Source organism: Podarcis erhardii (genome assembly GCF_964252035.2).
Source record: "Podarcis erhardii genome assembly, chromosome: 14".
Classification (NCBI taxonomy): Eukaryota; Metazoa; Chordata; class Lepidosauria; order Squamata; family Lacertidae; genus Podarcis; species Podarcis erhardii.
Genome location: NC_138503.1, coordinates 14,318,059 through 14,333,415, shown reverse-complemented (window position 1 = coordinate 14,333,415; position 15,357 = coordinate 14,318,059). Strand labels below are relative to the sequence as shown.

The 15,357-nt window shown below is 42.2% G+C and overlaps 2 protein-coding genes across 6 annotated transcripts in view; one reads left to right on the top strand and one right to left on the bottom strand.

The window, feature by feature from the left end:
* The window catches only part of FAM227B (family with sequence similarity 227 member B), a 112,653-nt gene extending 104,816 nt beyond the window's left edge, over positions 1-7,837 (top strand). For both annotated transcript variants that reach the window (XM_081839020.1, XM_081839021.1), the window contains exons 14-17: positions 3,490-3,566; positions 4,152-4,226; positions 6,425-6,494; positions 7,621-7,837. In XM_081839020.1, coding sequence (XP_081695146.1) covers positions 3,490-3,566; positions 4,152-4,226; positions 6,425-6,494; positions 7,621-7,719 — 321 coding nt within the window. In that variant the 3' untranslated portion in view covers positions 7,720-7,837. The remainder of the gene's footprint in view (positions 1-3,489; positions 3,567-4,151; positions 4,227-6,424; positions 6,495-7,620) is intronic.
* A 140-nt stretch (positions 7,838-7,977) lies between these two features.
* GALK2 (galactokinase 2) overlaps positions 7,978-15,357 on the bottom strand; it is an 81,176-nt gene continuing 73,796 nt past the window's right edge. For 3 of the 4 annotated variants that reach the window (XM_081839107.1, XM_081839108.1, XM_081839106.1), the window contains 2 exons: positions 13,590-13,791; positions 7,978-8,345 (listed from right to left, as the gene is read on the bottom strand). In XM_081839107.1, the coding sequence (XP_081695233.1) occupies positions 8,138-8,345; positions 13,590-13,791 (410 nt within the window). In that variant the 3' untranslated portion in view covers positions 7,978-8,137. Of the gene's footprint in view, positions 8,346-11,450; positions 11,587-13,589; positions 13,792-15,357 lie in introns of all 4 variants that reach the window. The other variant, XR_014150854.1, reaches the window with a different exon arrangement.

Sequence of the window (15,357 nt, the reverse complement as noted above, 5' to 3'; positions counted from 1 at the left end):
GTGAGAAAGTACAGTGGTACCTCGGGTTACATATGCTTCAGGTTACAGACACTTCAGGTTACAGACTCCGCTAACCCAGAAATAGTACCTCGGGTTAAGAACTTTGCTTCAGGATGAGAACAGAAATCATGCTCCGGCAGCGCAGCAGCAGCAGGAGGCCCCATTAGCTAAAGTGGTGCTTCAGGTTAAGTACAGTTTCAGGTTAAGAACAGACCTCTGGAACGAATTAAGTTCTTAACCTGAGGTACCACTGTACAGTGGTATCTTGGTACTCAAACAGCTTGGCTCCCAAATGCCGCAAACCTGGAAGTAAGTATTCTGGTTTGTGAACGTTTTTTGGAAGCTGAACATCTGACGTGGCTTCCACAGCATCCAATTGAGTGCAGGAAGCTCCTGCAGCCAATTGGAAGCCGCCCCTTGGTTTTCAAACCATTTCAGGAGTCAAACAGACTCATGGAAAGGATTAGGTTCGAGAACTAAGGTACCACTGTACTGTGGGTTGAGCGCAGAGGAAAAGGTGAGCAGCAGTGGTGGGGAGGAGAAGGAGGAAGAGGTGGGTCTTTCTGAGAGCATCTTGCCCATTGGCCACCCCAAACCATGAAAGAAGCAACTGCAGACCTGACTTCAGCTGTCCAGAGAGAGCTAAGGAGACTTAATGGAGAATGGCTCAGATCAGAAAGAGATGTGGTGGGAGAGGAGAGGAAAGAGTATGCTATGGGACACAGAGGAAAGGAGGTTAACTGAATGGGTTGAAAAGAAAATTATTAAATTGTAAGAAAAATGTTTTTTCTATGGTTTACATACTGGTGCATCTCTCTCGGGTTAATAAAAAACGTAAAAGTGGTCCTTGGCGTGGTTTGCGTTATGCACCACTGGTATAAAGAAACAATAATATTTAGGTAGATTGAAGCAATTTTATGCAGACGCTTGTAGTCCCCCCCCCCACAAGGCTTTGCTTAAAAATGCATCATAATGCTTTGTATATTATTCTTCGGGAAGACAAACAGACCAATCTCGCAGAAGTCTTCCTGCACTGGACCCGCGACATGAATGGGAGTTTTGAAAAAGCACTATCAGAACATGCGGAGGTGCCTGCCCTGCTGGCTTGGACATCACTGCTTCGGCCACCCCCAGCCATGTTAATGGGAACTGCTGCCCCACAGTCATTGCCTCAAGCATTTCATTGGGACTTTCCTAGGAGAATGCAGAATGGGGCATATTTCCTTTTCTTAAAAGGAAAACGTAAATTTGTAATGAAATACTACATTGCAACTCTTTTTTAAAATACAGTGGTGCCTCGCAAGACGAAATTAATCCGTTCCGTGAGGCTCTTCGTATAGCGGTTTTTTCGTCTTGCGAAGCAAGCCCATTGACAGCTTAGCGGATTAGCGCTATTAGCGGTTTAGCAGCTTTTAGCGGATCAGCTGATAAGCGGCTTATCAGCGGATCAGCTGATAAGCGGTTTAGCGGCTTAGGAAAAGGGGGGGAAGGGGGGGGAAACCGTAGGAACTCGCAAGACATTTCGTCTTGTGAAGCAAGCCCATAGGGAAATTCGTTTTGCGAAGCGCCTCCAAAACGGAAAACCCTTTCATCTAGCGGGTCTTCCGTCTTGCGAGGCGTTCGTCTTGCGGGGCACCACTGTAATCTTTAGTAGAAATTCTGCCCACGCATGTGCAAATTTTCTCTCTCTAGTTTCCTCGAAGGAAGGAATATTAAGCTCATATTCATGCCAACGTATTCATGCTACCAGCTCTGATTTATACCTCCGTATATGGTATAAACGGCCTCGGTCCAGTATACCTGAAGGAGCATCTCCACCTCCATCGTTTTGCCCGGACATTGAGGTCCAGCGCCGAGGGCCTTCTGGCGGTTCCCTCGCTGCGAGAAGCCAAGTTACAGGGAATCAGGCAGAGGGCTTCTTGGTAGTGGCACCCGCCTTGTGGAACGCCCTCCCACCAGATGTCAAAGAGAAAAATAACTACCAAACTTTAAGAAAACATCTGAAGGCAGCCCTGTTTAGGGAAGCTTTTAATGTTTAATAGGTTATTGTATTTTAGTGTTTTGTTGGAAGCCGCCCAGAGTGGCTGAGGAAACCCAGCCAGATGGGTGGGGTATAAATAAATTATGATGATGATGATGATGATGATGATGATGATGATGATGATAAACCAGCTCTTTATGTTCCTGTGGAATCCAATAAAAGCAGGCCTCTTCCACACTTTATGGTTTTATACCATCATATGGGACGCGGGTGGCGCTGTGGGTTAAACCACAGAGCCTAGGACTTGCCGATCAGAAGGTCAGCGGTTCGAATCCTCGCGATGGGGTGAGCTCCCATTGCTCGGTCCCTACTCCTGCCAACCTAGCAGTTCGAAAGCACACCAGTGCAAGTAGGTAAATAGGTACTGCTCCGGTGGGAAGGTAAGCGGCGTTTCCGTGCGCTGCTCTGGTTTGCCAGAAGCGGCTTAGTCATGCTGGCCACATGACCTAGAAGCTGTACGTCGGCTTCCTCGGCCAATAAAGCGAGATGAGTGTCGCAACCCCAGAGTCGGCCACGACTGGACCTAATGGTCAGGAGTCCCTTTACTTACCTTTATCTTTACGGGATTATTAAGACAAAGCAGGGGAGGCTAGTCTGTTAGGCCAAAGGTGCCCTGCCCCAACAACCTCATCCAGCCCCCACCTGCCTGCCTTCTTACTTGCAACCAGACCTGGAATTAGTACTGTCAGCTTCTTCCTCCTTAGTTTCTGTGCTGCCCTTGTAGAATTCTGCAGCGGAGAGCATGACAACAAACCAGTCCCAGCGGGTGCCAGTCATCACTGGGAGGAAATACTTGCTCAGCTCACTGAGCCCCCGCAAAATGATACTATTGTGCCATTTAAAGAAATAAATGCAACACGTTGATTTACAACTTGTGTTGGGCTTCATAAAACACCAGAAGTATTTGTCTCTAGAGTGACAGTGGAAAATGTCAACACCACCTTCCGTCACAGAATGGCTTTTGGAAAGAAAGAAAAAGGAAACTAACATTCCATTTCAGAGCCAAACAAAATAAACAGGATTATAAATTTATTGAAAAACGAGCTCTATTCATGAATTATTGGAACAGCAAAATATAATATAGAACCATATGTCTCCTTCTCCCAGCTTTAAGATACCACTCTCAATATTCTTAGCATTCTCAATATATGTAGCATTTTCAATATTCAATATTTCAGTATTCAGTATTCTCAGTATCTCCAACCTTATAGAAAATCTGGTACTTTTATGCTTGACTTCTATCCTTATTTTAACTATTGTATATAAGACCAGGCTATCACAATTTCTTGATGGTTTCTCTTCTTTGACTGTCTGCTTAACTCGTGCTTAATTCACATATGTATGTTTGCTTGTTGTAGATTTTGTAGCTTGGCCTTATAAATAAATGTTACAAAGAAAGACAAGCCTGAAAAATAAACATCTTTTCCCTTGACTGCAATAACAGCACACCAGCTTCTCCGACATACAGAGATGCTATTGCAGAAAGTCAAAAAATTGCAGAAAAACGGCACAACGATTTTCTTAAGTATTGCATTCATTAAGCAACTGTCTTTACTTTGAAAAAAGCTCTGTGTACAATTGGAGGGTACTTTGGGGACCTCACGTGAGGATGGCATGAATTAGATTTCTTGCCAAGCAGCAAAAAGGCAAAGGCGTATTGCGCTGCCTTAGTCACTCCCACTATGCGCTCTATGAATTATCTGCCGCTAATGTTCCTATGTTTTAATGCTAAACTACAGATTCAGGAGAAGCAATGAACTTGCACAATAAGCTTGCAGACACCCAGGTACTTTGGTCACTCTTGGCAGTGCAAGTTGTTCATTTTCATATAATGAATAGCAGATGTCTATAGCTGCAATCCTCAATGCTGATCACCCTCCAGAAAACGCTTGTTCAATGGCACTCTTTCAGGGCTACTCAGCAGCAAATGATTTGAGGAATGCTGGGTTTCCAAGCAAACGTACTGGAAAAGCAGAGATAAGCTGCTGCATTTCATGTACAACTCCATATTTGCTTTTTATTTATTTTAAGCAGTGGGGTGAGTAAAAGTGTGTGTGTGTTCTTATGGATAACATTGCAAGTGTGTCATGCATATGGCTTTGCTTTTCAGTTTTGAACATAAGTGTGCTGATGAACTAGCACATTTACAACGCCAGAGAAAAAAAGTTAACAGAACATACAAGAGGTTTGCTTTTAACTATATTTTTTTTATGTAGCAAAAGGTTAAGGCTCTCTTATCTTTATGAATGTAAGTAACATAATGGCCAGGGCCAAATGATTTGGCTCTGACTAGTGGATCTCTAACCTGGAGGTAAGTTCCATTGAATTAAATGGGACTGGCATCTGAGTTAGACATGTATAGGTGTGCTGTTAATTATATCTTACTTTTGGGACATGCTACACTAAAAAGTGAAGGCAGTTGAGGGATAATGGTGATTGATTTTATTATTTGTACCCCATCTGACAGGGTTGCCCCTTAATGTCATCAGCTAGAAATGCATGAGTTCAGTTGTCAAACTCTATATCCTTCTTCATAGGGAACTGAGGGCCAGACTAGATAAGTGCAAAATCAGTTTGCCCACCCACCCCCTCCCAGATGATGAATGTGTATTTAGTAAATTTGTATACCGCTCACTCATAAAAGAATTTCTCTAAGCGGTGAACAGCAGGCGTTGTTAAGACTGGAGGCAAAATAGGTCTGAAGCTGAATGCTAGCAAGCTGGAAGTGCTATGGACAGGTAGTTCCGAGGCACAGCCATTAGGGAGTCAGCCTATTCTGGTTAGAGCAGCACTCCCCCTGCAGGATCAGGGTTGTAGCATGGGAGCACTCCTTCGATTCCAGGCTGTTGTTGGAGACCCAGGTGGCCTTTGTGATAAGCATCCTAGAATTGTAGAGTTGGAAAGGGACCGCAAGGATCTAGTTCAACCCCCTGCAAAGCAGGAATCTTTAAGGAGTGCTTATACCCAGCCCTGACCATTCTTCAACTGGGACAACTTGGCATTAGGGATTCAAATTATAATGCCGTTTTTGACACTGCCTTGCCAATACGCTTGTCCAATACGCACTTTTCTGTTTTCTACTGAGACAGACTGGGGCCAACCAACACACTGCAATGTGCTGTGTGAGAGACTAACTTGAAGATGCTCTGGAGTCTGCAGCTAGTACAGAATGTCACTGCCAGTCTGTTACATGGAGCACCAAGACCAATACTTAGAACTCTATACTGGCTCCTTGTTAGCCACCAGGCCCAATTCAAGACGTTAGTTCTGGTCTACAAGGTCCTATATGATTTGAGGCCAAATACTTAGAGGAGCACCTCCAACAATACCTTCCAGCCCAAGTTCTAAGGTCTTCAGGGGAGACCCTGATGGTGGTGTCAGTGGGCAAGGCCTGGGGGCATGGCATGTGGCAGTCTTTCTCTGTAGTGCCCCCCTCACTAATGGAATCCCCTCCTATCGGAGAGTCAGTTGTCCCTCACACAGTTAACAATTAGGCATCAGCTTAAAACTGCCAGGCCTTTGTTAGCTAGCTGCACACACATTAAAAGGAATAATTTCTTGTCCATTGGGTTGCATCCAACTAAGTTCTACTCACAGTAAACCCATTTAAATTAATATATTTGTTAGTTATTTCCATTATTTTCCATTGCTATTTCCATTATTTTCCATGGGTCTACTCTCAGCAGGGCTAATGTTGTATGCAACCCAATGTCTTTGAGGCCTGTTAATGGATGGCTGACAACTGTAATTGTTTTGTGAGATTTTATTTTGTTTTAATATGGTTAGCTATCCTGGGCTTCAGCGGGAAGAAGGCTGGGGGTATAAGAACAATAAGTAAGCAAAGAAATGTCCCTTACAAGGTGCAAATGTTTGCTAATGGAGATATGAACTCTGCACCAGCTTCCATAGCCTATTCAATTTCTAAAATGTTCCAAAATAATAATAAAAATAACAACAATGTGGGCCAAAAGTTGAGTGTAGGAGAAATGGAATTTAACACATGAGCTGGCAGAGGTGAATCCTAAATTCCAGATGGTGGCAGACTCGTTTTTATTGGTATGTTGAAAACAGTTGAAGTGTTAGATTATTCACTTCTCCTGATTTATAAGATTCAAGAAGTGTTATGTTCTAGTCATAAAGACAGGCATATATATGGGACATAGTTCACCCTGTAGCACATGAACTTTGAAGAAAGCAGTACATTGTGTTTGCTTGCCCTATATGCTAGAAATTCAGACAGATGAAATGGAATGTCACTTTGGCCAGACTAAAGTAGGAGGGACATTGTGGTTTTCTACAAAAGTGCAGCAGTGACAAGAGGGGCCCCTGGAACACAGAGCTAAATTCTACTGAATCATACTATGTCCTCTATTCTTTTCTTAGGATGTTGGCAACCATCACTAAGAAGCGTACTGAATCAAGGCTGCAAACAGAGAGCTTTATAAGCCAAAGGGTATGTCACTTTTGAGATCGCCATTTTCAGTTTTTAAGTAAATCTTGTGGCCTGGATAAAGAGTGGAAAACCTACTTAAGTTGGCCAGAAGATTGTGCTTTTCCTACCTGTTCCATTCAATACCAGTCATACACTCAAGTCTCCCTGTTCTTCATCTGGGCAGGCAAAAGGTGAAAGCACCATCTCCAAAGCCCACTCAGCATCTTTGACCCACTTTTGGATTCAGTTCCATCCTCTAGCAACTCCACTGAATTTCTGAAGGACATGAGAGTTCTTCCTTCCCACCAACTTTAAAATGATCAGTCATGTCTGAAGTAATCTATTCAGGTTTAAACTGCCCAGAGATGCAGCAACCTCAATTTAGTATTTCCCGCAGCATCAATATGTGAAGTCCATCTGCAGCATTGGTTTGGTTTTCTGGGTTCCTCTAGTCAGCTTCTAGTTGTCCCAGTCACTGGGCTGGTAGCTGTTGTTAGCCTACAAGTACCACAACGGACTGATCCCCACCCCAGAATGATCAGGCTCAGCTCTCTTCTCCTGCTGCTTTTGCACACTGAAACTGAGCATACAACCTCTGACTCACGAAGGCTGTAGAAGGTGGGCACCAGCCCCTTCTGTGGGTTTCTCTGGGCATTTAACTGTAAGGCCAGAAGAATTTCATTTGTGTCCAGGGGTGGGTGTCTGTTGCAGGAAATATTTTTTGAGGGTACCCCTTAAGATGGAAAGGCAAAGTTAGAAATGGCAGAATTTCACTAACTGCCTGGCCCTCATTCCACTTTCTCCAGCCCTTGCTAACTCTGGGGACGGTCTCTTATGTGCTAGGAGAACCTGCTCTTAGTTAGGATAGCCAGTCCTAGACATCAAGAGGTGGCCCGCCTTGAGAACTGTGCATTGCAGCTGCTGATTATGTCTTATCCCAGTGGTGAGAGAATCTCTGCCCTGAGTGTGTGGGAGAAGGAAGCATGATGGAGCCAGAGGAGGCTTCAGCTCTGCTGATAAATCCCACAAAAAGTGTACAAGGTCCATTGCACTGAGCCAGATCCCAACCCCCCCAACCCCCACTTCACATGCCAGGTTATTTTCTCCACTTAATTCAACAGTTCATTGTGGTGTTTTGTTTGAACAGGAAATCCCAAAGCCATGCCATTCTGCATCCACCTCTGCATCTACATCCACCTCTGCATCTACATCCACTGTGAGTTCAGCAGCTGAAGACCTCCCTTAGTAAGATACATGTAACAAAAGCTACCCGATTCATTCCTTGTATTAAGCTTAGTGACATACTTGATATTAAATACGCCTCTATCTTCAAGTCAATAAAGAAAGACAGAGCAGCATTTAAATTTTTTGAATCTGATTCGTTTCTTTCTCTTACATTAATAGGTTTTGGCAAATAAAGTTTTGTAAAGTCCAGACAGAAATCAGTGTTTTGGATGATCTCTTTTAGAAGCATAAGTTCTGCAGGAAAAATTCATTACAACAATTAATAGAACTCTTAATTTTATTACAATTATTTTTCAAAATGCATTCTAATAATGGACATTGCTCATTATAATAAAAACAAATGATTTGTTTACTGTAGCGTAGGAAGTCCTGCCTACTTCACAGTGCCCCAGATTATTCTTTTAAAAAACTGACATCCTTTAGGATTCCAGAAAAATTGTCGCTCCACCACCAGGGTTGGTAGCAAATAGGCTGTTTCCTCCCAGCGCTAACCTCTGGTTATTGTTTTTATAGTAAGCCTCTTTCACATGTGCTAGGAAACTCTCCAGCTTCTCCACAGGAACCATTGACACAGTGCAGCCACCCCATCCTGCTCCCGTCAGGCGCGACCCAATGGCTCCAAATTGCCTAGAAGAACAAAAAGCAAGTAAATAGATTTTTGAAGCCGTAAGTCAAACTGAGAGTGTGTGTCGCATGCAACATGCCCACTTGAACACAGTGCGCTTAAGTGCCTTGGAATTCATCTCATTTTCAGAAGCTTAGAGTAGGAAGAGGCAACTGTGAACAGGGTGGTGGGGTGCTTAATTCAGTCCTGAAAGGCTTCCCATCTGGTCCCCACCACAACCTAATCGCTTGTTATGCCTGCTTAAGCCAGGCAAGCCAATGCCTCTTTAACCTCTCCAGCGTGAATATTAAGAGAGGTCACGAATGAACCACATTTGCTCATTCTTCTATGCCTATGTCTTGGAGAACAGATGACTTATATTGCACCGGAAGGGCTCTGGTTGCTGAGAAAAGGTGTATCAAAGACAGTGAGGGCAGCCAACAAGCCTTTATTAAATTAAACCTATTACCCCCGTTAAAGCTTTGTTGCCGACCAGATGCTTAAAAGTTCCTGTCTGCATAGAAGGCAAAGTTATTCGCAATCACTTTTTTCAGGCATTATTTTTCTGCTCAGTTTTTGAATTAATTTATTTATCATTTTCAAATACATCCATCCTTTGTAGTGTTTTAGAGCATTTATATTAGTAAGCACTGAGGGGAAAGCAGAAGAAAGATGTCATTTTGTTTACCAGCATTCGTCAGCAAAGATCCTTTAGTTTATGCCCCGTTAGTATTCATAATATAAATTTCCAAATCTGGTAAAGTGCAGATGCCGAACAGTTCTGCTCATCAGGATGAGGCACCTCACGCTTTTCAAGATTCAGCTGCTCCTTCCATTTATAGCAACAGGCAGAAAAAGGGAATGTTGTGTCATTCAGAGAATATCCAAACACTTTAATCACTCGGCATTAGGGGTTGTTGTTGTTGTTGTTAAAAATGCATACTATGTATTTGCTATCTAAAACAATGCTGAAATTGGACCAGTTAAGGTTTCTGCTTGCCTTTGTGAAGCATGGTAAACTGATATTCCAAAAGGGGAATGACGCTTGTTCGAATAATAGTTGCATTATTATATAAAGAACCCCAGAACCTGGGGAGTTGTGTTATTGCAGTTTGCAGCTGGTGTTTAGCAAGGTGATTTGAAGCAAAGGCTCGGTGTTGTTAACCCATTCCCATCTTCATTCTTGACCAGGGAAAATGATGATGGGACTTAAGAGTTGGGTTAAAGTGAAACTCATGCATTAGTCCCAGGCTGAACCAGGCCACAAAGGTGGCTGGCCAACCAGAGTAAGAGTTCACAGGAGAGTTCCCCTTCTCAGTGCCAGAGACTGAGCTGTTTTGTCTCCTCCATCTAGCAATTTGAAGTAATTTGAAGTAATTCCTCTTCACTTAGAACAGTGCTGTTGAGCTCAGAAGAAAAATTTCTTTTAAGGTGGTATTTCCAAGAAGTCTCCCTTTATTAATAACTCCTACAACTTTTTTCCAAGTAATGGGCAAAATGACATGAAACTCAAAATCTATTCTGTGGATTTTTAAAAAATGTAGTGCTGACCAATTAGTGGTTAAGCCTTTTGGCACTCCAAGCCCTCACCATTATGAATCTTTTTTTAAAAAAATATGGCAGGAACTCTTTAGGAAAACCCAAATATGCTGGCAAACCCAAAAACATCTGTATATGCAGATTTTGCTTCACAGTTCAAAACCTTGTAAGAGATGCAAATCTGATAGACACAAGGAAAGCTGTGGCACATGGTTTTAGGAAGGATTTTTAAACCTATGCATAGCAGCTGGCTATGATTGTGTATAAAAGCCATTTAATATATGCAATTGCTACCCATTACCATAACCATATCAAGCAAATGTTTTTGTTAGTCAGCTTTTTAAATCAATAACAGGCAATAAAAGGCCAGGGGGGAAATATCGGTCATCAGTGGAACAATCCAGGATGAAATACAATAATTACTTAAATAAAATATCTTCTGAATGAGACAAGAGCAAAATGAACCGTGTTCTTAGTTGCATGCAATTCATTTCCTGTCATAAATCTCCTAGACCAGTTTAATTGTGGCTGCCAAAATTGGTATCACTCTTACATCAGTGAAATCTTAATAACCACACACTTCATATTGGCACTTACTCATCTCCATCAGTTTCTGTGTTGCTTAATGTATATCTTATAAAGCAGGGGATTTATAAGGTTGTGGCCATTCTTCATTTTTATTCAGCTTCCAGGTTTGTCATAGAGCAAGAATCCCATTTCAGTTCAGACATCACACCAAACTATTATTCACACTTACCATACCACAGTTTGAGCTACCAAATGTACATGGAAACATTGATTTCGACCATCTTCCTGCTTTCATTTTTTATCTGCTCAGCACACCTTTGCTATAGTTCCTCAGCTTCCACAATCCAGACGTAACACAAACCATAGGTGACACAAGCCATGATTTACAAATTTACCTCCAATCTCCATTTCTGGTTGAAGTTTCCTGACTGGTTGTAAAACATTTGTCAGTTGAAACAATATGCCAAAGCATAGTTAGGTTTCCTTAACCATGCTTTGGCACAAGGCCTGAACTGATTCTCTCTGTAGAGCAGTGGTAGCTAACCTATGGTCCTCCAGATGTTGGACTACAACTTCCATCATCTCTGACTACTGACTGCAGGTGATGGAAGTTGGGATTCCAAAAACATCTAGAGGACCACAGATTGGCCACCCCTGTCCTATGACTATAGCGAAGACAGCTTAGATACATACAGTAATTGCTTTCTATGACTTGGGGTTTCTAAAGCTTAAAACATCCCTGTGGTTAGTCTCAGCACACAGTGACAGACATGTAGCACCCTATGGTGCCCTTAGTTTAGGGCAGGCTTCCTCAAACTCGGCCCTACAGATGTTTTTGGCCTACAACTCCCATAATTCCTAGCTAGCAGGTCAGGGATGATGGGAACTGCAGTCTCAAAACATCTGGAGTGCCGAGTTTGAGGAAGCCTGGTTTAGGGGGTAAGGAGATTCTAAAAGGATGAGGAGGGAGTAAGTCTTAAATCTGGGATTTTTTTTAAAAAAAATTAAAAAATCTGGGATTTAAAGGGAGGTAGAGATTGCACCAGATTATTGGGACCTACCTGCATAAGTGGTTGGGCTGCCCCAAGGTAAAACAGTTCTAGACAAAATTATTTTCTGAGATCTCACTGATAACTGGACAAACAATTCATCCTTTGTCTGGCTCTTTTGAATTTGTTTGTAGATTTGGATCAAGACCTGAATAACAAGGAAATGATTTTGCATCTTTTGACAGTGAGACAGGCCACAATTGCCAAATGTTGGGAAACTTTTTATCTCAATAATCTAGGCTATTGATATTCCCAGACTTTTGAAATATCTCACATGAGCTAAAAGTGGCCACAGGCCAAACTGAGAGATCACTTCATAGCCATTTGGTCCAATTTTATATTATATAGTAATATAGCATCTGCTTTAGACCATGGAGCTTTTCCCCTTGGTGTGTTTTATTACTGACCCAGTCAATCACATAGCTATATTCTCTTGCATAACAGCCTGCTTATAAACATGGCAAAGGAGGCAGGGAATGGGTGTTGCTGGAGAGACACATATAAGAAATAGGCAGAAAAAGGTGCTCTCTGAATCTCACTTGAGGACACAGTTGACTGACAAACACTTTGGCAAATATTTCCCTTAAGGCCACTGCAGGCCACTGCTATAAGTATGACAATAGAAATATATTTGCTCAGCTCAATGTCAGCTTTTTATATTATTAAATGCAAAGAAACAAGCCACCAATTGCCAACTGAAAACTTTCAGTGAAACTCACTTCTGGGAACCATCTGCACTTTAAAAACACACAAACTGCAGTCGAGTACACAGCTATGAATATCTGAGTCTCGCTGATGTTTGGTCCATTCTAACAATATGGTTCTATAAATGTGCTAGGTTGCGGCTTTAATGCCTAGGCTGCAATCCTTGTAGCATTCCATTAGCATCACTGCCACAAAATCAGCCTAGAGCAGGGAACTGTAGAATAATCTGTATGGTGAGCTGGTTTGAAAGCAATCACTGTATCTAGGCTCTACATTACTGTATCAAGTGTCCCTGCACTCTTTGAGGATACAGAAATAATGTCTCTTCCACAAACTTTGCCAGCACTTCAAGTCAGGAACCCCCCAGGGCCTCACACTCTTATAGCATAGCCTAAGAAGGATAATAACCTTCACTTAGCTACTTAGTGCACCAAACCACCAACACATTCTGCCAAACACTTGTGGTATGACAACCATACAATATGGCCATAATGAAATAGTTTAGATTCTTTCTAGAGTGCTGAGTTTCAGACTGGCCCAAGACAGCCTTGGCATATTAGATCAAACTACCAACTAGCTGTACACAGTTACACATGAAAAAGTGTTAGATGAAGCTGGGCAGCAGATGCCATAAAATTCATTGTATTCTCTTAAATTAACAAAATGTACCAACCACTTCTCTTCTATCATGGAAAGAGCAGCTGATTGTTTGCGAGAGCTAGTTTTGGTTTCAGCAAATGCTATTTAAAAACCTCTCTGGAGGGTTGCTACTGGATGATCCACAGTAAAGGAGCTTTGTCCTACTATGAATTTGTGTAGCACCTAATGTGAAAGAGTTTTGATCTTGCTTGAGACAATAAAGGGAAGGAGCAAAAATAAACAAGTAAACTAACTTTTTTCCTAGGTGGGGAAAGTCAGGAGCTGTAAATGCAAGCATGTTTCTCTTGTATTTGGGGAACAGCCACTGCTCAGCAAAAGGTCGCCATGCAGGGCTGGAAAAGGCTCCTCTCTGAAACCCTGGCATTCTGGTCCAGATTTAAATTGTGCTTTAGACCCCAAATATCTAAAAAAGTAGAGGCAAGAGTCCCTGCTTTCTGTGAACTCTGACATGTGGTTCTCCATCCAATTTGAAACCATATTGGATCCTGCTTAGCTTTGCAAATGTGCTTGCAGTTTTATTGCTGCACCAAAGCCCTAGGGCAGAGCTGGTAAGCCAGCAGCCCTCCAGACGTTGAACTCCAACTCCCATCAGCCGCAGCCAGCAGCATAGTTAAAGATAATGGGTGATGTAGCTCAGCAACGTTTGGCGAGTCATGGGTTCCCCACCCTTGTCCTAGAGCACCAGTAAGAGTTTTTAAAAACAGCTTAATGTTATGGTGCACATTCACTGCAATCCAACCCACATGCTCAAAAGAAAGTTCACTTTCCATGGCCTTTGCAACTTACAGACAGATGTCCACCAGCTGATTCAGTTCAGGACAGCTGCACTCATATAAGTCCTTGCAGCTGGCATGGCTCTGGTTCATTAAATCCCCCAATAACTGGACTGCATCTTCAGGTGCCTCTGTACAAATCTTCTTAAACTCCAGGACTCTGGCAGCTTCGCTGTACACATGCTTAGCACGTTGGTATAATTTAAAGGTGGTCACTAAATTTAAAAAGCAAGAAAAAATATTCAGTGCAGGAACAAATGGAAAGATGTATGATTTATTGCTATCAGATGTGGTCATGTGGCTTCCAGAGAAAACTGGTAAGAAAGGTGATCCAATATTTTCCTATCTATTTTGTTTCTCCTTTCTTTCAGTCATGTCAGTATTGGTATAAAAACTGTAAGCTCTGATCCACAGCAAGGAAGATGGTATGCAGAGGGATAGGGGACTGCAGTTATCACGACATAAAACATACCATGCCAGTCAGCTGTGTTGTATTCTGTAAAGGCAGAAAACTTGGGGGTTGAAATAATGTGGTCAGGAGGAAAGTGCTTTAACAAACATACCCCAGTAGCTTCCTCCATTCTGCTTTTCTTGCTGCCCCACTCCAAGTAGGAATAGACAACACTCCTTCCCCTGGTTAAGTATCCTGAGCAATGGCGCTGCTTGACAAGTGTCAAAGCATTAGAGCTACCTCCATGGTTTGTGGTCTTCTTAACTTCCTTCAGAAATGTCTAATTGACTTTCTTTTTTTTTTAAAAAAAATGAAAGACAAGAGTCTGGAGCCCCTGTTGGTATGCAACCCAATAAATGTGTACCTCCTATACCTGTCGGCATCTGAAATGCCATGACTAGGAGGTTGTCTCCTTTGAAATCCACAATATGTTTCTCCTGTTGTGTTTGCTCAAAAATTCAGCATTCGTTCATTTATTACATTTATATTCCACTTTATTTTCTTCCAAGTTGCTCAAGGTGGTGTACATTGCTCTCCTCCTTCCCATTTCATTCTCACAACAACCCTATGAGGTAGGTTAGGCTAAGAGATGGTGACTGGTCTAAGATTCCCCTATGAGTTTCATGGCTGAGTGGGGATTCAAAGCCTGATCTCCCAGGTCATAGTCTAACCCTGGTTCTCAGGTGGCAACAAATAAATACCTTTCTGAAGTTTTCTGATTGAGCTGTGTTTCGAACTTTCATGCAACTAAGGAACTGGGAACTACTAACCACAGGTGAATGAAAAACCTTTATAAGATTATCTCCACCAGTAAATTTCATATAACCCAGACCAGCAAATACGGTGTGTAGTTTATACTGTCAATGCTTAGCCTTGTGCCAGCCCCCAAGTGAGTAGCGTTCTTCCAGCATGAAATATATAACCTCAAAAGTATTACCAACCTTATCAAGTACTAACCTTGCCCTAATGATGCTAATGGTTGTTGAGAAAGCGTATTTCACTGCTCTTTATCTCAAGCGTTGTCCTATCCCTTCCTCTATCACCTTTACTAACATTTTTGTTGAAGTTTATTTTGTACATCTCTTCACCAGTCCCTTCAACTCAGGCTACATTCCCAAACTTACTTAATAAGCAATAAAGCCCTTCTGAACAAAACTTGCCTGATTTCTGAGCAAACATGCATAGGGTTGAACTACCAATCACCTAGTTTACATTTCTCTCTCTCTCTCTCGACCATTGTTTATTTATTTATAACATTTTATATCCTGTCTTTTTGCCTGACCACAGGCATCTGAGGCATCTTCAAGATTCAAAACGACACGGCAATAAA